The following is a 22352-nucleotide window of genomic DNA, read 5'->3' as shown; positions in this document are numbered from 1 at the left end:
GCCCCCGCTTTACCTTGCGCCTTTGTGCCGCGTATCGCGTCCTGCAACAGCCACGGCATCTCAACAAAGCGGGGGATCCTCCTCATTGTGAGACATTATGAAGACAAACCTGCTCAGAAACAACCCTCTCCACGCAATCTCACCAGCACACCCCCCCCCCCCCCCCCCCCCCCCCTCCTCACGGGCCCGCATCCTCAAAATACACTTTTTTCGCCGGCACACTCAAAGCCTGATCAGATGCAGAGAGAACCAGTGTGTGTGTGTGTCTCTCTCTCTCCCTCCTCCCTCGTCCATCAACCGCTTCCACCAATCTGTGCAGCGAGAGGACCTCCCCAACCCCTGAACCTGAATCTACCCGCCCTGCCCGCTTATAAATACAGCTTAAATCACGCCGGCAAGTCTTGGTCGTCAGAAACGCTCAGGGTTGCAGCAGAACATCCCCCTTTCGTCTTATCCCCCTTCATCGTTTCTCTGTTTTTTAAGAAAATCTCACGCATCATCCATTTTCATCCTCACTCCTTCCCGCTTTTTTTTTTTCCTCCCCCTTCCTGAACTGCAGTTGTTTTTCCGCGGCCAGTTGCATGCATTTTTCGTCTCCCAAAATGGTTTGCGAGACTAAAATTGTTGCGGACGAACACGATGCTATACCTGGGACCAAAAAAGAGTCGATCATGTGGAGCTCTCCTCCGTCCAGCGCGGCTCTGAATCCCGCCGAGGCCAAGGATGCGAGGAAAGATGCGGTTTTTATCCGCGAGTTCGAGCTCGGGGATCAGGAGGAGGTTCGCCGCATCTTTTACGAGGGTATTATGGAGAGGATACCCAACACGGCGTTCAGGGGGATCAGGCAGCAGCCCAAGACCCAGTTTTTATATGCTCTTCTGACAGGTAAGTAACCCCCCCTCATTACTTCACACCAGGTATTCTGTGCCGGGTTATGTATTCCTATAGAGGACCCAGACCCACTTTTCCAGTATTATTTATTTATGCGGTAGTTATTTCTTCATCTTATTTATCTCTGTTGCGCTTTCTTGATGTTTTTTTTTATTATTATTATTCTTTCTATTCGAGGGACTTGTCTTAAATCCCACACAATCTAATGTTTCTCTGCACTATCTGGCCCTGTAGGCGATGCACAGTTAAGTTGAGATCCGTAGCCACACCGCGCTGTGCCGCGGCGGCTCCCCTCTCCGCCGGCGCACACGCACACGCACACACACACACACACACACACACACACACAGGCATGTCGCTCATCATGCAACAAAAGGCATGGCCCGGCGCATGGTGCATGTGTGTAACCGGCGAGCCCGCCGATGATGTGATGACATGCCGGTGCCGTGAATGAGTGAGTGAATGAATTTGAGGATTGGTCCAAAGGGTGCGCGCACGTAGCGACCACAGCTATTAAAATCCCCCCGCGGCGCGCACACGCACAGTGCGGGCGCGTCCCCCTTCCTCCTCCTCCTCCTCCTCCTCCGCCCTCTGCGCAGCGGCCAATGCGCCAATCACGCACTGAACTCGTTTGGCTTTTGTTGATGTTGCCGGCGCAAAATTAAAGCCTCACGCACCGGGGGCCGCCGCCGTTACGCACGTCGCCATCAATCAAAGCTGAAAAAACCTGCGCAGTTTCACCACGAAAGAGCGGCCCACGGTGTCAATCTGACGTTAGAGTTACGCACTAGACATCAAACCCGACCTGTAATGTCCACTGAACAGATTCTGTCCCGCCGCTGTTTCTTTGTGTGTAATGAAATCGTATGGGAAGCCGTCACCCTCCACACTCCGGCGCTGAGGTTTCACGCCACGCTGGGGTGCTGTGGAGTAAACTAACCACCAGGTTATTGCATGCCACGCAGCAACATGCTATGCAGCATCCAGCCTGCTTGTTTGTGTTTCCCTTTGCGCCCCCCAGCGTCACACCCGACTAATTACTCCAACATGGAGTGAACTGGTTTGATGAATTCAACACTAGCATGTGGAAGCCTTGAGTGTTATCCTGTCAGAGTGTGTGGGCCTGCAGCCGTGCTAATGTGCCTTACTTTGACTTTGCAGCCATGTGTGAAACTAACCCTTATCTCTCTTTACCAAAGTGTTCATGTTGTGCCATTATGACAGAATTTGATGCAACTGTTCTGATGCTTAAAAATGTCATGTTGAATCTGCTCTTTTTCTTCTGTGTCTGTGTGGGGTCAAATTCCGCCAAAATCAAACATGTGATTCTCTTTTCTGACAGGTTTCGTTTATTTTTCTTCCATTTCTCCATAGTATTGTGCTTTTTCGTGACCAAATCCGTCACGCTGACCTGCTGTGCACCCCTCATTCTCATGGGTGCGCGCTACTACTACAGCAGGAAAGTTATCCAGAGTTATCTGGACTGTGCTCTGCACACGGACATGGCTGACATAGAGGCTTATTACATGAAACCCACAGGTAAGACGTGGGAGAAACCTCACTGTTCTTCACTGTAGTGTGAATAATAACATATATGCACATTGTCTGGTTTGTCATCTGGCAACGCTCCACCACCAGTGTTGATTTAGAAAAAATAATCAAGACAATTGCTGATAAAGCTACAGTGTGAAAACACTCTGAAAAGTTTGCTACAGCAGGATGAAACTGTAAAAAAAAAAAAAGTGGCCGTCTCTTCAGGCAATGCAGAGGCGGCTCATCAAATATGCAAGTCGTCTCTCTGCTTTCCTTGTCCTCCACCCTTCTTTCCCACCCCTCCTCCCTGTCTCTCTCTCCGCTCCTTCCCTCACTTGCTTCCTTCCTGAGCTCCACTCGGTCACATGCAGGGGGGTGGGTGCATCACAGGGCAATTGATCGCATGGAGGAAAACTGCTGATACACTTTTCTGCAGCGCTCTCGGTGTCGGCAAAGGCTCATTTCCACTAACTGAAGCTCCTAATTGGAAAAATCAATCCACTTCCAGCGTCGTCCCAAATTAGTCGTTTTACTCAGGAGTTCAGTTTTGGGTTTGGCCGATGGCCAACTACAGGCACATGACACTTTTTCACACATTCCTCTACCCTGGAACTTCTTGGACACATTTATCCCCTTTTAACCCAAATCACATGGCCAATATAAAAAGCAGGTGTTAGTTAAGCCAGTCAATTGCTCCTCATTGTCTCTATCTCCCTGACATTGTGTCCTCTGGCCTGGTAATCCACTGCATACACAATTGCAATTTAGCATTCCCATTATTGCTGCAGGGCTGTGATGGTTTAGAGGGGGTCAGGCACCACTGCTCTTGGACAATGCTAATGATTATATCCATGCAAACTGAATGGGCCCAAAGGGGGATGAACACCTGGGCACCCGCATGAAGTCCTGATGGAGAGGCACCTCTGACATCACTGTCATTTGTTGGTGCGTGTGTGTTGTGTTAAGTGTGTTACATGATGGCACGTAGCAGGAAGGAGTGTGTGATTATGTTGCAACATTTAGCGCTCTGCAGAGGATGAGTTGAACTTAAGAGGCCCGGGCTCTATTAGTGTCATATTACTCTTTGTGATTCGGCATCACACACCAGCTTCCATTACACCAAGCGGCTAGCGTCAGCTATTCAGCAGAGCTAATACGGAGATGTTCCTCGTTTTGACTTAATCTTTTTTCACTGTAAAAATGTAGGAGTTGTGTAGTTGGATGTTTGAGAGTTTGTTGCATGTGTACGACAATGTTTGTTGCAAGGAGGCAACATAAGGACTGTATGCGAGATGTTTATAAGAACATATGTGTGTGTGTTCTTTAGGGAAAGTGGCACATAGTTCACCCCTCTGTGTGTTTTCAGGGGATTTACTAAATGTGTGGGGCCTCATCTATCAGAAAACATAATTTTTAATCAGTGTTAAATAGCTGAGATGTCTTGGTGCGGATGACAAATGTTGCAGCTCAGCAATTCACGAATGTAAAGGAGAAACACTGGTTCAAATGCAGTGAGGAAGAGATCCGTAGACAGACAGACAGAGAGACAAAGAGAGGATGCTCCAACCTTCCCATTCTTTACATTTTTTCAAGAGTTAAACAAAATGTGAATTGAATAAAGTCTAATAAGTAGAAACTGACCACAGATGGCCTGGGTAATAGAATAAGACTGACTGACTCACTGGAGCCACATATCCCCGTACACATGCCGCGACTACACCAATCAATACTCTTATCTCCTCTGTGTGTGCGTTGTGATCACTCACTCTGCTGCCACTTAGGCCCAGCTGTCACCTCTTTCATTTACCCGGTAATAAACTGCATATGTGTGATTGTGTGTGTGTTTAGGTGGAGGGGTCATAAAGCAAAGTGAAGGAACAATGGTTGGGGGTGTAAAGGCAGTATATGTATATGTATATGTATATGTATATATATATGTATATGGCAGTACAAGAAAAAACAAAAAAACAAACAGCTTGTTTCATTGACACAACAGCTGATGATACTGCAAGAGCTTTATACGCAAGTTTAACTTTCAAAGTGCAATTTGAAGAAAACTGAATCAATTCAAAGTGAATTTTAACACAATTTCAAATTCAGTATTATCAGTTTTTTCCAGTCAAGCTGAACCTCTTGAAAACTATTTTTGGAAGGATTTAAACAGTTCAATAAGAGCTTGACAAATTGAAACTGGTGAAATTTCAATACCACATCTGCCGCCCCAAGTCTCACTGAAAGCGACAAACCAATAATCAGTCAATCTGGCAATCAATATGTCACCATTGATGTGTTCACAACCGCACTGCATCTGCTGAGAGCAACTGAAAATGAAGACAAAAGACTCGGAACCACTGAGGGTATTTTATCAGATAAAACAGTAGCAAAATACCACTGAACTTATTTGTCCATAAGCCTTTATCCACGAGCAGCTGACCCTAATTCCTTATGCTGCACTTATCTAATCCCTCTGTGGTCCTCGACTGGAAGATCTCAACAATATACACATTTATTAATCTATGTGGATGCATGATCAGATACTGGGGGGGGTGGGGGTGGGGGGGTGGGTGATGATTTCCTCAAAATAAGAAGAGAAGACTGAGTTATATTAAAGCTAATTGGAAGTGACGGTGAACAAGGCTGAGCAAAGACTTCAACAAAAGTTTGCCACACAGCAGCAATTCAATTCTAATGCACTGCTTCTTTTTGGTCACTTTGTATTTAAGTGTTTTTAAATTAATATTGTCCAATAATCTACACTATAAGAATAATTTTCTACTTAGCAAGCTGGAGTAGACTTGAGCTAAATTAGACTTGCTGGAATCATGGGCTGCCGCGCTAACATAACTTCTTTAGCCTTCCAGAGCTTCAGTATGTCGCTGAAATACTGAAGTCTACTTCTGGTGGCAACACTTGTCAGAAGAAGCAACAACAAGCTTTTCCAACGTTAGCGTTGTGCTCATTCACATGGTCCTTTTCAGCATTTATCACCATATATGAGCTCAGTCCATGTCAGCACTGTCCTCATCAGGCAGCGCTCACATGGTTGTCACATGGCCTCTCTACCATTACTATGACGCTCCATCACTTCATCCCAATGAGCCGAGGACGATAAAACAGCTTTTCTGAAAAGGGAAAGCGGCTGTAGATAAAAAGGGAGGTTTCCCTTCATGTGGAAGCAGTACGTGGATGATGTACACCCTCTTTATGTGCTCAATCACTTTAGGTCACTCTGAAGCAGCTTAGTGCCTAAAGAGTGAATGTAATATAATGAGGTTGACACTAGACACTGAGCCAAACCCTCCGTGGCTGAAGTGATACCCACTCAGTAATATTGGCTGTTTAATGAGGCGTCATCACCACTGCAGGGTCTTATCAAGGCAGGAGACATTATAATACTTGCCGGTCAGTCTCATTGTAGCTCTGTGTGTGTGTGTGTGTGTGTGTGTGTGTGTGTGGGATGAGTTTGAGCTCGCTCTGTTCCACGGGAGAGAGCAGCTTCCTCCGCCGGTACCTGCGGTGCTTATTTTAGCTCTGAACGACAGAAAGAGGGAGACAGACAGAGAGAGAAAGGGAGGATGTGAGAAGGGAGGGAAGGAGGTGAGTGCTACATAGAAAATGGGGGCATCTGAGGGAGGGGGGTGCTCCTCAACTATAAGATGTGTTTTGTGTGCGTGCGAGGAAGACAGAAAAATAAAAGAGTTTGCCTGTTAGCACACAGACAAATGGTTCTCCTGGGTATATCTCAGGCTCGTCAGCTGAAACACCTCAGATTAACGAGCTATCTTTCCTCTCCTATCCCTCCCTCTTGATGCTGCGTGAGCCACAAATAATTTACTAATAATTAGCAACATGCAAATATTTATGCGGTAGATACAGAGATACAGAGCAAAATAGCAACATTCACATCATTGCACATATTGAAAAGACGGCAAAACAGAAAGAATGAAACAATTAAATTAAAGTCATAGATAAAAGAAAAAAAAAGGCAAAACAACGAAACTGAAGCCTCAAAGTCTCATGAATGAGCTTACTCAGTCAGACAAAGGACAGTCTAAAATCCTGCTATGTTCACTCTGTCACAATGTTAGCCGTGTTGACTCTGCTCTACCTAGACAGCACACAGTGAGAAAGTGGAGCCCTCACTAGTCCATTACCTTTGCTGTACCCTGCAAGAACCTGAACATGTGTATGTCTTGTCTATTCAGCGTTCTGAGGAAGTGGAGCCAATCATTAATAATGTATTGTAATCTCACGAGCCTTTGTTTCACAGTCTGCTTAAATCAATAGTGAACAAAGGCACTCACTGGAAAGAGTCTACAGCAGCGTCATTAATTGTAGCACTGTCACTCACTATGCTTGATCACGAGAGCTAAGCAAAACCTGTTACTAAGGTGGGTGATTACTTATGTGGTCAATATATTGAAAGCGATTTCTGCAGTTTTGGTCTTGATTTACACAGGAAGGACATACAGTATGTAGATAAAGATGTAATAACCTGGAGTACCTTTCAGCATGTTGGTGTGAAGCCCACCCTGCTGGCCTTTGACCCCAGGAATAAAAAGGGAGAGAGTGGTTCAGGCTATAGCCGTAGCAGCCATGTCAACAATGGCATGCACACAGTAAAGTGTAGCATGTGTGTAAAATGTGGGCATGTACCTGCATGTTTGCATACAAACAAAACAACATGCATAGACACGTTGATGGGCAGGGAGGCAGTAAAACCAACAGCAAAGGGCCAGATAATGAGTTCCTCTGAGCTAATGGAAATGTAACAGGGAACGGTGCACGCTGTCAGTGTATATACACACGTGATAACGCAGAGGTTAATGCATCAGTCTCCTTTGCATACTGACTTTAGCTTTAAGGCCAAGTTGATAGCAAAGGCTTTTTTTCTGCTGTGACTCCAGGCTTCAATACACATGAATTATTAATTTTCTGTAACCGCACTGTTGTGTGTTTGCGTACACGTCTGTAAAGCATGTGCCGTGTCGGACGGTCACATTCCTCTCACCCTTATTTGTCCGTGACGGAGGAAGAAACTGCTGATGTGCGGGTTATACGTGACAGGCTAATTCATACTCCCAGCATGCACTCTGATCTGAAGGGGATGGTGTGTATGTGTGTCTGTATGGAAGAGGTTGTGTGTGACGTATAAGATCAAGGAAAACAGGAAAAAATCTTCTTTAAAGGGAAAAGTCATACATTTTAAATAAGAAGTGTGTGCCTCTCTTCTCTTCTTATTTGCTCTTTGTTAACTGGTAACAGCTGCCTGTCTACGTGCTGTGATGTAAAAGTGGTGCAAAATAATCACTCAGTGTTTTCAGGTCATGATATATTGAAAAACAGACGAACTGAACGTTAGACAAAGCTGCTTTTTGTGGAGTTTTTATTGTCTCTGTAGGACTTTATTTGGTAGTAAGCCCCAACAAAGCACAATGTGTCTTTTTAGTGAAGCATGTGACAAAGTCAGAACAGATTGTTAGGATGGAAAATTATGTTTTAACGTAACTGGATATTGCAGATGTATACCAGGTGCAGATATAATCACTAGCGGCGATGCCTTCTTGCCATCTAACCCCTGACAGAGTGACATTAATCATGCACTGATGCAACAGTTTCAACTCAGTGCCACGCCTGAAACATAAATCACTGGTGCTTAATGTACCCTGCAACAATGACACACAAGCTGTGGAGAAATACAAAAATAACACATAAAAATAATAAATAATAAATCCACTGTTTGATTGTTAGAACACAAATAATTAGCGAGAACGCACAGAGAATAGAGTCAAGCTACTTATGAGCTTTCATCAGGGCTTACACCCACAGAGCGCTCAGGACGGCGTTTGGCTGACAGAGGAGTGAACTACAGCGCAGTGAGGCGGTGTCTAGACTGAACGCTTATCAACTGAATTATCCCTCTAGGTTTCATCTGGAGGAAAAGAGAATAATCTTGTTAGACACCACAAAAAGTGTTCCCGTGTATGCACTCCTGTGCGTGTGTGCGTTTTCTTTTTGTCTGTTCTTATACAGGGTTCATATCCCAACATCAGCTGGTGTTTAACACGCCCACACACGTGCAGGGAGGCTTATTAATATCCTTGTAACGTAGTTAAAGAAATTAGATCTGTTGGATTAGATTTTTGTTTGTGTGAGAATCATTACCACCGATTTCCAGAGCTTCTCGTTCTCGCCTTGATTTACAGTATCTCTTGTCTTAAGATCATCAGTTTTCTTCAAGTCCCCTCCCCCCCCCGTGATAACGATAGAGTCTCTGTCCTCCCTCCCCCCTTTTGCGTTTGTATGCCCTAGCAGCAATAATGGATCCTTTCAGGCTCATCACTATTACACTGATGCCTCGCCTCCCTCCTCCTCTGCTCACTCTTTCTATCAGAGAAGACAGATGAGTAACTTCTTCTTGCTTTCTTGTCTATTTTCTGAGTTGGCTCATTCATTAGACTTTCAGGCCTCACTTACATACACATCAAGACATGTGTGGTGCACTGTTATTACTACTGTTTGAAGCTTTACTCTTAGGCAATGAGATGCTGGCCTGGAGTAACAGGGAGCTTAACATTACAGGAAGAATTGTACTCTTTCCCTCTCTCTAATCAATCTTGTGGTGACATAAAGGACAAAGCAGCTCCTCCTTTATGAATTAAGAAAGAGGACCTGTGACCTCTATGTAGAGAGGAAGAAACAAGCTCTGTCCAGTCTGACAAAGCTAAAGTCCACAACTATTACACAGTACTAAACATTATATCTCAAGTATGGATCATAGGGAGTCTTCAGCATGACTGCAACCATGCTAGCAGCTCTGCAAGGCTGTAGCTAGGCACAGGGGAGCTTTGAGCAAAACGCTAACATCACCATGCTAGCTACTCACAGCGGCAATCCTAACATGCCCTAGTTTAGTAGTTATAATGTTTACCATGGTCAACATCTTTGTTTAGCATGGTAACATTTGCTAATTAGCACTAAACAGCATGAGCTTTGCAGGTTTGAGCCTTAAACTGAAATATGGGACTAAAAGGAATGTTAAGGAGTCACTAAAGTTATTACAATTCATCCAGTGGGAAACACAAACCACATTTCATGGCAATCCATCCAAAAAGTTGTAAAGATATTTCACAAATGTCCTTCTGCTGGTCAAGCTAGAGGTAAATTCACTGAAGGTGTAGGCTTCATCTGCTGGGGACCATGAATGTCTGTACAAAATTTCATAGCCATCCATCCAATAATTGTTGAGATATTTCAGTCCGTGCACCAATCGGGAGAGTGATACTGACATTCCTAGTGCCTTGCTAAAATCCTTTAATAGATCCACTTCATACTGCAGAGTGGCCCACAAGGCCTCACTGAAGGAGTTAAGAGTCAAGTGCCCGGCCCAGGAGAGGCTTTACAATGAGTGTTACTCCTTCACAGTCCTCTGCAAGCCTCTGGTAAGAAGCCCTGTTTCTCTAAGCTAAGAATCTAAGAATCTCTAAGAATTACATAGAAAAAGAAACACATGCAACAGTATGCCACAAAGCACCTTATATTTTGTATCAATCATGAAATTTCAGTCGCAGATTTGCAGACTAGTGGGTCTAGAGTATTTTTTATCTCATACAAATGACCCTTTGGAGCATAACATGATGGCTTCTCTACTTAATCTTGTGCTAAAGCACTCTTCCCATAACTTTCCCTCTTTTCATTTCTCTCAGTGTCTCGCTCTATCTTCTTATCTCTCAGGAAGTGCAGTTCCCAGCAGGAATAATGATAGCTCACTAAATCCATGCAGCGTAATAGTAGCAGTGTCAGATGCAGCAGTGTCAGTTGCAGCAGATGTTAAGCTGTGATGTTAGGAAGCTTGGAGATCAATATAACCTCTTCAGCTCACAGGAAGAGTCAGAGGGAGATGGACGACATTTTTCTGACCTTTTTTTTTCCAGTGTAGTTCTTTGTTAATGTGATCTAAAGGAGCTTTTTTAGACATGGTTTTAAGTAATACACAGTCTGATGAGCAGATAGGCAGAGGAGTGGTTGGTGTTCATGCTTTCCTGTGCTGTCCTCGTTCCTGGCACAGGCTCAGTTCAGACAGATGGTCATCAGGGCTTTATGGAAGCACCCCCCCCACACACACACACACACACCTCCAACACACACACATTCACATACACACAACCACATGCACAAGCATAATAATACCGGCAGAGAGTCACAAGAGTGACACCGCAGCTTTAACATCTGCCTATAATGAAGCATTATTCCATAGTATTTAGTGAAGGCTGCAAGACACAAAGAACTACTGACAACTTCTGAGTCACACAGACGATCTGTTCAACAATCATCCATCAGTCAAAGCTCCACATAACCAACTTCACACTCTGGCAGCACCAAAATACATTTTTTACATGCAGTGGTTGCCTCATATCAGTACACTGTACCATCATCTGACTGTGAACAAGACAAAATTAGACAAAAATATTTTCTCACCAGTGTATCCATACCTGCTACCAAAATTTGATTTGGCCCGACAGAGTGAATCTGGCCAATCCTGTTAGTTTTTAGTTATTTGGGATGTTCAGAAGGATGCGTTTCACTACTTCTGTGTATAATTCACAGTCACACCTCCCTGAAAGATTAGTGAAACACTGGTTGAAAACTGGGAGGGCCGCTGTGGCATCCTATACGTGACAGTCGTTTGATTCAGTAACAGAAGCCTCCAGATCAGCTTAATGCGGGGCTACAGGGGCATCAAATCCTGCCTAACACACGGGAATCCCAGCAGTGGCATGATGTTAGTGTGAGTGTGTGTGTGTGTGTGTGAGAGAGATTCAGCAAAAACAAAAGAGAGAAGAGGTTATGTGTAAAGGCAAGGAAAGAGAGAGTAAGGACACAGAGAGAGAGAATTAGGATTCAGAGCTCGTGGACAGACGGACGCAGATTTTTACTGACTGCAGGTCAGCCCCTGCCAGTCACAGAACACTCAGATTTACTTGATCTATAATAAACAGATGGCATTTTAGTACAACCACTGCCAACACATGCTGTAAATACTGCTGACATTGACGGAAAGGCTGTTTGAACATGGTTACGTAATAAAAACAGGAGGTCGAGAGGGTCGTTTTCTTTGAAAGATTATGATCGGTGAAGGAAATTAGGCAAGGGCGTGCACCTACATGCTTAATTCATTTTAAAAAAAAAAATGCCTGATTAAGATTTAAAGGTGAACGATTTCAAAGACGCAATGATCCATGTTATGATGTTATGATCCATAACATTTACTGACATTTTTCTCTGCAGTGTCTGGTATTTAACACTGTTAACACATTTAAAACTGTGAACTGTTGTGCTTTGTGGGGACTATGAACAACAGCAGGAATTCAACTGTGATTAAATTTTTCTCAGAAGGGAGCAATTTTCTAGCTTTGAATCTAAACATAAAAGAAGAAAACTAAAAACACAGGTGTTTCAACTAATGAAGCACGAAGCTAGTGAGACAGCTGACAAGAGAAACCGAGAGTTGTTCACGTTGCCAAAATGACTTTTAAAGGATAAAAAGGGAAATAATTCACAAGCATAACCATTCTGTGTCAAAGTGAACAGTTCAGAAACTGCAGCATGAATGTAGCTCGATTTAAAATGGGTTGATATTCAAGCTCTTATCTGTTCTCTGGTGGAGGAGCATTGTCTGCTGACATTTTTATCTGTATTGGTCTAACCTTGTTTGTCTGTCTCAATGTGTACTAGTCTTTTTATCAATCTGTCTGTCTGTCTGTCACCAGTGTCTGATCTATTAACTCTGAGATACAGCAAGTCCCTGATACAGTATGAGCTGCTATAAAGATCAATCTTTTGTTCCTGTCTGTAACGTGACAAAATAAGATTAAATTCCTGTAACATGATTGTGTAAACTTGGAAAATTTCTTGATCCCATCCCAAAAAAACTTTATTCTTTGAGATCTGTCTCTGTTCCACCACACTGTGAGCTCTAAGTGACTGCTGCGTCATGATGCCTGTGCTTTTAATCAGCAGCATCTCACTGAGTAGCTAATGCCATTAAGCACCAGTCAGACACTGGTCTCTGCCCTCCTCACTCATCTACTCCCTGCATCTCTTCTTCTGTCCTCCCTCGTTCTCTCCACTCTGAGTATATCAGCTAAACGACATGATGCAACATGCTGCCAATGGAAACACAGAAAGTTCAGTCTGACCTATGTTTCTAGTTGTAAACACCCCCCATCCATCCCAATTATGAGTTTATTTTTTCCATTTATGATGCATACTTTAAGTGAACCCTGTGTTATTTGTGTTCCAGTAATTTAGGGAATGAGTCTCTCCATAGCAACATTTTTTATAAAGTAACTGAACAAAACATTTCTGGTTGGGATTTAAAATATAGTCTCGAGCTACGCAGTGTATTGGAGCAGCTGAGTGTGTGGATCTCTACTAAATCTATATAAAAAAAATTTCATTGATCTACAAAAGACTAAAACAGTTCAGAGAAGGCGTTCAACCTTGTTCTATGCTTAAATAACAATAAGTATGGGACAATTAATCCTGAAATAATTGACATATGAATTAATATTTAAAAGTAGTTGCATCCATTGTAGAATGCCAATATTATATGAATAGTTTGGGGAAATATATTTATTTGTATGCTTGGCAGGACTTACATTAGAGGATCAATATCTCTCTCACATCTGTATGATAAATATGTAGCTACCACCAGCAGCTGGTTAGCTTAGCTTAGCTCAAAGACTGGAAACAGCTAGCCTACCTAAAATCCTTCCACAATCTCCTCTAATTAACATACTAGACACGTCTGTTAAACCACAACCTGTAGTTTTACACTTGATTATTTTACAGAAATAAGTGAGATATACTGTAAATGTTTTAATTGGTGAGTTTGTGTTACCTCTGGACGAAGCCAGGCTAGCTGTTTCCCCCCCGTCTTCAGTCTTTATGCTAAGCTAACGCTAACTAAGTTTTTATCTTTAATTCCCAGCTCATACAAACCAACCCTAACTTTATCAAACTTGTCTCTTGTTTCGTGTCAGGCTCCTGTTTCTGGGTGGCAGTTCTGGACGGACGTGTCGTGGGCATCGTGGCGGCGCAGGGCCGTGAGGACGACAACACGGTCGAGCTGCGGCGCATGTCGGTGGACTCTCGGTACCGCGGCAAAGGCATCGCCAAGGCCCTGGGTCGCCGGGTGCTGGAGTTCGCGGTCCGCAACAACTACGCCGCCGTGGTCCTCGGCACGACGGCGGTCAAGTTGGCCGCCCACAAGCTGTACGAGTCGCTGGGCTTCCGCCGAACGGGCCAGAGTGAGGACTACAGGCTCCCCGGGATGAGCCGCTCGCCGCTGGAGAGGCTCTTCTTCCAGATCCGCTACAGTCGCTACCGCCTGCAGCTCCGTGAGGAGTGAGGGGGTGACAGGGAGAGGGAGAGAGAGATGGAGAGGGGGAGATGGAGAAAGAGAGGGACAGAGAGAGAGAGAGAGAGAGAGAGCAACGACCCTCCTTCACCTGAGAGCCCCGACCGCATCCTCTCCTCAGACAGCTTTTATTTATTTTGTGTCATTAGAGATAACTTCAAGTACTACTTAACACTTCTACATCTTTAAAGTCACTAACGTTTTTATTACTATTATGCTTTTTGTTGCTGTTGTTTTGTATTATACTTTTACATTTTAAATAAGAGTTTGTTTCTTTTCTTCTATTTTATTAATCTATTTTTTGTACTTTTACCCCTCCCTTCTCATTGTGGGAGAAAAAATTGGCATTCATAGAAGACATCTAACTGGCACTCCGACTAGTAACCCTCCCTGGCCTCTTTGGTTTTAAGCTCATATGACTCAAATCAATACCCCCCTTCATTACTATTCCACAATGCCCCTCTTTACCCTTCCCCCGTTACCTCAAGCCTTCCCTTCCCTCCCACACTCTCTTAATTTCTCCACAGCGAAAACTCTACCGGCAGGTTTAGATGGAGGCGAGCGCAGTGACACATTTGTATTTGTTTACCTGGGGGTGGACAGAGCCATGGGTTGGGCTGGGAGGGGCAGGTATGGCTTCCTCCAGAGCAAATAAAAATAAAAAAAAAGTGGGGAAAGGTTGTGGTATAGATTCAGACACACTCTCTTTTACAAAAGCTCTGCAATGTCACCATTTGTGTGTGCATTGTGGAGACACAGAGACACACACACACACACACACACACACACACACACACACCAGGTCATTTGGCTTTTAGCTAGTCTCTCAAGACACCATATTGAAGCACAGCAAGAGTGTGTTACTGACCCCCATAGTGAGAGAGAAGGATGACAGGATGGTTACCGGAATATGCAGTGTGTATCCTGCACCCTGAACGGACGTGAATAAACACAGTGCATCTTCCTCACACACACTCCTCTTCATTCTCCTCACTAATTATTTGATTGGATCCCTCCCTCCTCTCTATTTTTTTTTCTCTAGCTCCACCATCAGTTAATCACTCCTTTTCTCTAGTGGAGCTGGGGAGAGGGTCTCTGATTGGTTGAGGTGACAGGAGGGTGGCGCTTTCTCGCTGCGGCGTCCCTCTGACAGAACCCAAGATACAATATAGCTGCATGTCAGAGCTTGTGTATGTGTGTGCGATTGTTGGGAGTATGTAACTGTGTATGTGTGTGTGTGTGTTTGTTGAGGCTGCGGTCACATATGACCATGCTTCAACACTCTATGAACAATTAACCTATTTTTATTTTGCGTGAACAGATGCGCACCTTTCTTGCTACGAGTCAAGTGTTATCTAACTAAGCATTAATACTTTCTATGTGTACTTATAAATTGTTTACTGATTGAATCAAGATAAATTCTAACATTTTGAATATGTTTACTATTTGACTGATAATTAGTAATTTTATAACTTTAAACACATATTACCACATTGTAATATGCAAATTTTCAAAACTACAACAACAATTACAAAGTAGCTGCAGTCTACACTCCTCGTACTTAATCCAGGTTATTGGGGAACAACTTGGGTAAGACATGACTACTGGCAATATTTGCAATCCTACAGTACTTAACTGAGCACAAATAGCAAATAATTATTTAAACTAATATACTGGCATTAGTATTACCCCTCCCCCTGTTTATTTCTATTGTGTATACAGTTGAAAACTCATGTAGCGAACTAAACGTCAAAGTCTCTCCCATAACACCTCTCTCCATCTCCATCCTCTGAACATACAACCAGCAGTAGATTCAGCCATCCACTACTCTGAGCCTAAGTTGTGTCATTAAACCATTTGTAAAAAGCAAAATATAAAGCAAAATACAACAACAAAAAAAATCACATAAGAGGAAAAAAGAGAAAAAAAAAAAAAAAAGAATACAAACGTAATCGTCATGAAGTTAGCACTGACCCTCCTTGCCTTGCCACCCTTTCCCTTCAAACTCTCCCCTCCCCCCCATTCATGAATCTGTCTGCAACCCTGGGCTAGACCCCACACCTTCCATTTGAACCCTGCACACCCTCCACCGACCTTTGACCTTCCCTGTCCCAGGCCCAACCCATTCTCCCCCCGCCCATCTTTGCATGCGCCACAGAGCCTTGCTGCACTGCTTTTATTATTCCATTTGAAGCTTGTTGGACCAACCCTAAACCCCGCCCCTACTCTGATGTCATCTAGGCAGTGCGACGCTGCCTCTGCAAACTACAGTGCCAGGATGAGAGGGAGATATGTGGTCATGTGAGTGTGGATGTGACGCAGAAGACGCAGAAAGTGAGACAAAATGTGTGTGTGTGTGTGTGTTTAGAGTCAGTGCAGACAGGATACACTCACCCTCTGCAGCACTGCCTGGATGACATCGTGCCTGCCAGCCAACCAACTGTAGAATGCAAAAAGCAATGCAAGTGTGGCATGCCTCTGTACCCAGTGTGTGTACGGTGCCTGCCCTGGAAAAGTGTAGAAAAAAAGAATTAACTGATATATACAATATATATATATATATATATATAAATATAACTATATATAAAAAGAAAATAAGCTTCTTTTTTAGATGAACATATAAAAGAAATGTGTGTTTCTTTGTTTGGAAAAAAGAAAAATTGTACCATTTGCATGAAATGTGTCTTTGAATGCAAATATAACTTTTAGGGGAGAAACTCCTAGCACATGGCAGACAGTGGAATCACAGACTTGCGATTTTTTTAAATAATTGTTTATTTTATTTTAAATTACCTTAATTCTCTGTAATCAACACCGGGTTGTGAGATCAATACCAGCCACTAGCCAGTGCTCATAAATCTTTAGGAGGGAGCCAGCTATCGTTTAGAAATTGTATTCCGTTCTAAAGATCCTTACTGAATTTGAAAGCAGCACTTGATTTGTCTGCAGATTTATCCGTCACTGGCTGGAGGAGAAAAGTTAGTTCCCTTCTTTGATCACAGTGGGAGTGAGGGCATCTCAACTCTTCTCCTATTAAACCAGCTTTTCGTAAGGTTCCCAAACACTTTGCGGGATAAGCTCTTCAACGGGCAATTGACGAATGATGCAAAAGAAAATATGGGTTCCCATGCAGTACGTAGTGCATAATCTTGTGGTTGATTATGAGCAACAAGTGAAAGATCTTTCATCTACCAAGCCCTTCGCCAAGTCTATCATATGCAGATAAAGGAAGCACAGGAAGTGAAGGTCAAATGTTTAGACTTTGCTCCAGGTGTCAAAGGTAGTAGCTGTATTTCCTGTCAGAGCCAAACACTGCACCTTCATCGATCGGCTAAATACCTAGAAATATAAAGTACATGCCTGTTTTCTTTTGCATCTACTTTGGATTACACTTTCCACAATATATTTTTCAATTAGGGACGTACAACAGAACGTAATCCCCACAATGGACAAAAGTTGACCTTAGCTACTATTAGCTGCTTCAATGTCTATGTATGTCAGGTCCCAAGGTACAAAGGCTTCTTCCCCCTTCCCAAGTTCTTTGTCTTTTAATTTTTAGTTGACTTAAGATTTCCCGACGAGCTTCTACAAAGTAAACGCAAGGCACAAATGCACTGAAAGCATCAAACAGTATTGTTTTAAAAAGTGCATCAGATGTTTTCATTGGGCCAACATATGGAGGATGCCTCACACCATCTTGATGCATCTGCTTTGAACTTGGTTGTTGCTGGAGAGAGAGAGAAGAGGACCAGACTGTATTTTGTGATGTTTCTGGAGCAACAGCTACCACTGACTTTCATACAGTACATCCAAACGTCCCACTAAAACTAAGCAGGAGATTAGATAACACGACACAACAGCCATACCAGAGTATAAACACTACACCAAATCTTTTCCGGCTCCAATTGTCTCCAAATATTAGAATCAGACTGTAAACCATCTATTTCACCTAAAGTAAAATCTGATATCACATTTGAAGGTACTGAGGTTTCCCCACAGAAACACAGAAAAACTGAGACTAATTTGGACTGTCTAATGACTAATGTCAGTTACCGCTGCCAGTGGGTTTAGGTCCTTACTGTACGACTCATTCTTTCTAAGACTGGGGTGAGGTCTGAAGGTTGAGAGTGAGAAGTGGGCTTTGCTGAAGTGGATTGTACAATAAACTGCAGTCTGGATCTTGTTGAAGAATGTGAAGTCTGTCAATTCTGAGCCATTTCTGCTGCTGCCAATCTCAGTTTATTGCCTGATGAAATTGAAAATGCTCCTTCCTGTATTTTGGGAGAAATTTCTTACCCATATTGGTAAATACTCTGAACAAAGCTCATTTTCAAAACGCCTTTGCCAAGGCCTTATGCACTGGAATCAAACAAGTTTCAAACATCTTGTGGACTGCATGGCTTAAGGTAGTTTAAGGGTGATTTTGAACTGTAAAGATGAAGTGCACTGACTATAATGCATTTATGTCTGTTTTGTACTTCATGTGAATGCTATGCTACACCCTGTGAAGTCTCACCTCCCATTTAAAACTGGTACTGCATACTTAATGTTAGAATGTAGTGATTAAACTGTATGCAACTTCTACCAGAGTGTAAATCTAGTTACAATCCATTCCTCTGAAATGTTCTGCTGATGTACAATCCGAAAAACAATCTCACACTTCTTCTGTTTGGTTTTCTGTGATTTGTTTGATTGCGAGTGTGCTTTCCTATTGGTTGAGGTTTGAGAAAGTAAAGGCCTCTCCATCTGGAGAAGACTCTTTTAGTTTAGAGTGCTTTCAAACCTAAAAATGATCATCTGATGCTCTCTTTATGACGGCAGACACAGAGGCACAAGCTGAGGCTACTGAAGCTTCAACTTCAGTTTTTTTAAACCCTAAAACACGGGGGGCGTGTTCAGTTCTGGATGTTAAAATAACCAAATGGTAAAAATATCAATACTTGTCCTGATCAATATTTAAGTCCATTTTTTTCTGGTGAAGGAGCATAGAATTCAAAACTGCACAAATGTACAGATCCTGTGGGTGTGTTGTACTACTCTGATGGTGTGCGTCCATGCTCGACAGGCTTGGGGGGGAGGGGTGAACACTCACAGGCATGAATGTAAACTGCCAACATTTAAGGTCTTAGAAAGATTTTTATGTTTTGAATCTTTTCTGGTTGCTTTTTTACTTTATGAATGAGAAGAACAGTGGAAAAAAGGGTGAAAAGCAGCTATTGGTTCTTTCATCAAGTGATTTAACCACTACATTAGATGTTAGACATTTTGTGTGATTGTAAATAGCCGTATCTCTACTATTGCTAATGTATTATTTACTGCAACCTGTCATCTTTGCTGGTTTTATCCAATCCCGATGGAGTTCATTTTTTTTGTCTCAGAAGATGGCTGTCGCCTGGAATGTTCCACCTAAGGAGGAGGGCGAGGGGTGAGGGAGGAATGTACCAGTTACAAAGGAGGGGGGTTGTAGTGGGGCTGCGGGAGGAGGTCTGCAGCATCAGAGCTCCACAGCATGGACTCCCTCTCTCTCTCTACCTCTGGTGAGGATTTTGCTCAACTGTGGCAAATATGGAAGGACTCACTCTGGACTGAGGCCACAGGTGCCAAGAACACATAAGCACTTGTAGCACAATTGTGTCTTGTTTTGCTATAACAGTACAGGTAGTTTTGATTTTTTTTTTTTTTTATATATTTCCTATGAAGAGTATGGATAAAGTTTCTCTTTCTCCTGTATTATTGACTGTATGTATCTTTAGCATATATACAAGACATGATACCGTAATATATAATTCATGCTATGACCCACGGCTATTTTTGGAGGTGGAAATTTGCCAAAGGTGACAGTAATTGCTGCATTTTTATTCCTCGTGGTTATATTCTGTTCAACACAACCCTATACTTATTTGGTATTATTTGGAAAAATCCTGCCCAGGTGCCATCTAATCAAGCAATAAACAAACAAACAGACAAAACCACAAAATAATGACATCCTCATGTACAAGGATTTTATTAAAAACATGAAATGCTGCATTGATGTTATATCCCTTATACTGTACCAATTAGTGGCAGTGATGCCGTCGCAGTATTGGCATTGCAACATTACCACTCATAATATCGAAGCCTGAAGGGGTGTTTGATTGTAAAATGTTTCTGTTTTTTTGTATTTTTCTTTACAAAGAGGTGTCAAAGATGTGTTTTTTAAAACTCAAAGTTGAAGTACACAGGTGTACCTCTGCATATTTGTACAGATGTCAATAGGAAATGGGGGAAATGACAAGAGGGGGATAATGGACGCTAAAGCATGAGCAGCTCAAGCAGACAGGAAAAAAAAAAGATGGCGTAGCCGCACTCTGAAAGTGCTATCTGCTGTAAGTCTCTTAACTGAGCTTTGGGTTAACCACAAAGACTTCAGATTAACTTGAACCACTGAGACATGCACTGCAATTTCACTACTCTGTCAGTGCGACTGAAAATAATCAATTAAAAACATGCTGCAGCTGCCGGAATCACAACACTCAAACATGTTGACTTTTCTTACATGTGAGATTCAAAGTCTTTTTTTGAATCTGCAAGTTAGTAACTGTAAAGTTGTAAAGTATATTTTACTGTAAATAGCATCTGGGGGTCATTTTTACTCCTTTTGTAACAGAAACTGTGGATTTAAAATATATAAAATATATTTTAAAGATATTTACAGCACTAATAAAGAGATTCTACAGTAGTGCAGGTGTCTTAATCTGTACTACCTCATAACAATCCCATACTGACTAACAGCAGCCACCTTCAGGGTCTACAGTGTACGCCATCTTAGCCCTGGTGTCTCTGTCCCACGATGATGGGTTCAGACACAGCCCTCCTTGTCCCGCCTGTCTGCTTGAACTCTCACGACGTCAGAGAGAGCCTTCACCACACTGCAACTGCAGCAGCTCACTTAGCCTATAGCACATAGCAGTCACAGCCATGAATATCAGTGGATCTGGACTAAGCTATCCAGCTATTGCAAGCTGCTGCAGTGCAAGGGGCTTTCTCTGCCCTGGAGCCCTGTCATGGCTGTTGTCTGTTGCCAGGAAACCAACCCGCACAAAGCACAGCAGGGGGATTGATATGCAGCCACACTGTGGGGAGGCAGGCAGGTCAACCAGCCGGCCATGATAGAGGGATGGAAGGAGGGATTGATGGATAGATGGATGAGATGGATGGACTTTGGGGGGGGGGGGTTAAACTGCAACTGAGGGAACTTTGTAATTAGGGGGTGGGGGACCTGTATGGGAAGGAGTGCTTTGGGTGGGGTGAGGAATTTGAGAAAAGAGGCCCTTATGCATGTAAGTGGAGCAATGAGTAAATAGTGCCTGAGGCCCACTGGGTTAGAGAGGTTACAGGAAGACATGAGGATTAAAAAAGGGGAAAAAGCAGAGTCAAATTATAGAAGTGGTCCGAGATTCTCCTGCGTAATTCTGAGGAGAAGCATTTTGTGGTGATAAAGCAGATTTACTGATTCCCAGGGAGATGATGCTTGAGATGATGAAGCAGGTCAGAGAGAGGCCGTAACACAGCGGAGGTGGTGGTTCAACCGGTCTGCCCCGACCTCAGTGAGACTGCAGTGACAACCTGGTTTTTATTGGGGTCTATTAGCTTTCAGTTCCCTTTCTGCCATTCCTTTGGAAGAATGCTGTATTACCACACTGGGATTACTATTATTATTGTGATTATTAACGCTTTCTTTTATACTGACAACTGGAACACTGTATAGATGTAAAGATGGGATTTCTTGCATTATGACGATGATTGAAACATGGATGTACATATGTTGTATCAATTAAAAATGACGATGCATTAAGCTTTTATATGTTGCAACCGTAAACTGATTTTTTTTTTTTTTTTACTGAGAGGGAGCAGAGAAGGGACATGCTACACACTGAGAATAATCTGAGGCAAATATCAGATGTGAAGTGACATAAATGCCAGTAATCACCGCTGTGAGGATATGTACCACAGGGTCTACTTACACATCTCACGGTCACCATGGCAGCTGAGGGAAGCTCATGCTGTTGCCCTTGACAACTGGAGTCTTCAGAGGGGACCGTTAGGCCTCGGCTCCTGTTAATGGTACAGGTCATTAAAGTGACGGCATACTCATAACCCCATTCAATATCTTTAAAATGATATTAAAGTCCAAGAAATATAGTGGAGGTTATTTTTCTTTCCTGCATTTGTAATTTAATGTGTATTTTAATTTGGTAAAAGAGAAATTAAAAGTCTTGCTGTCAGCCCATGTTCACTGCTGAATTAAACAAAAATAAAAACGTTCCAACTGATGCTAAAACAAAAGTGTAGTCCTAGTTCAGTATGATGCTGCATCCTGTACATCGGCTAAACACAAAGGAATTTAAAATACTGGAAAACAGCTTTATAGGTGTTTGTTTTACCTTAATACCTCCTTTGAACACCCCTACTCCAAAAGTGCAGAGTGCTCTCTAGAATTTGCACATGCCGGTCTCACACTCCCCTC

The 22352-nt window shown here is 42.9% G+C and overlaps 1 protein-coding gene across 1 annotated transcript; it reads left to right on the top strand.

The window, feature by feature from the left end:
- The first annotated feature begins 384 nt into the window (after positions 1-384).
- Positions 385-21687, top strand: nat8l (N-acetyltransferase 8-like). The gene is made up of 3 exons (XM_071459711.1): positions 385-885; positions 2266-2430; positions 13470-21687. Exons 1-3 carry the CDS (start codon positions 582-584, stop codon positions 13835-13837), a joined length of 837 nt encoding a protein of 278 aa, XP_071315812.1. The 5' UTR covers positions 385-581; the 3' UTR covers positions 13838-21687.
- The last annotated feature ends 665 nt before the right edge of the window (positions 21688-22352 follow it).

Source organism: Trachinotus anak, unplaced genomic scaffold, assembly GCF_046630095.1.
Source record: "Trachinotus anak isolate AG129_WGS33_773 ecotype Australia unplaced genomic scaffold, CSIRO_AGI_Tana_v1 ptg000023l, whole genome shotgun sequence".
Taxonomy (NCBI): Eukaryota; Metazoa; Chordata; class Actinopteri; order Carangiformes; family Carangidae; genus Trachinotus; species Trachinotus anak.
The sequence above is the reverse complement of the archived record's forward strand: the minus strand, read 5'-3'. Positions and strand labels throughout refer to the sequence as shown.

What these genes read in the sequence shown, in the direction of transcription:
- nat8l (XM_071459711.1), top strand. Translation starts at nt 582, where the DNA reads ATGCATTTTTCGTCTCCCAAAATGGTTTGCGAGACTAAAATTGTTGCG. An exon ending in TTTATATGCTCTTCTGACAG is followed by an intron (nt 886 to 2,265) that starts GTAAGTAACCCC and finishes ATTTCTCCATAG; the next exon opens with TATTGTGCTTTTTCGTGACC. An exon ending in TTATTACATGAAACCCACAG is followed by an intron (nt 2,431 to 13,469) that starts GTAAGACGTGGG and finishes GTTTCGTGTCAG; the next exon opens with GCTCCTGTTTCTGGGTGGCA.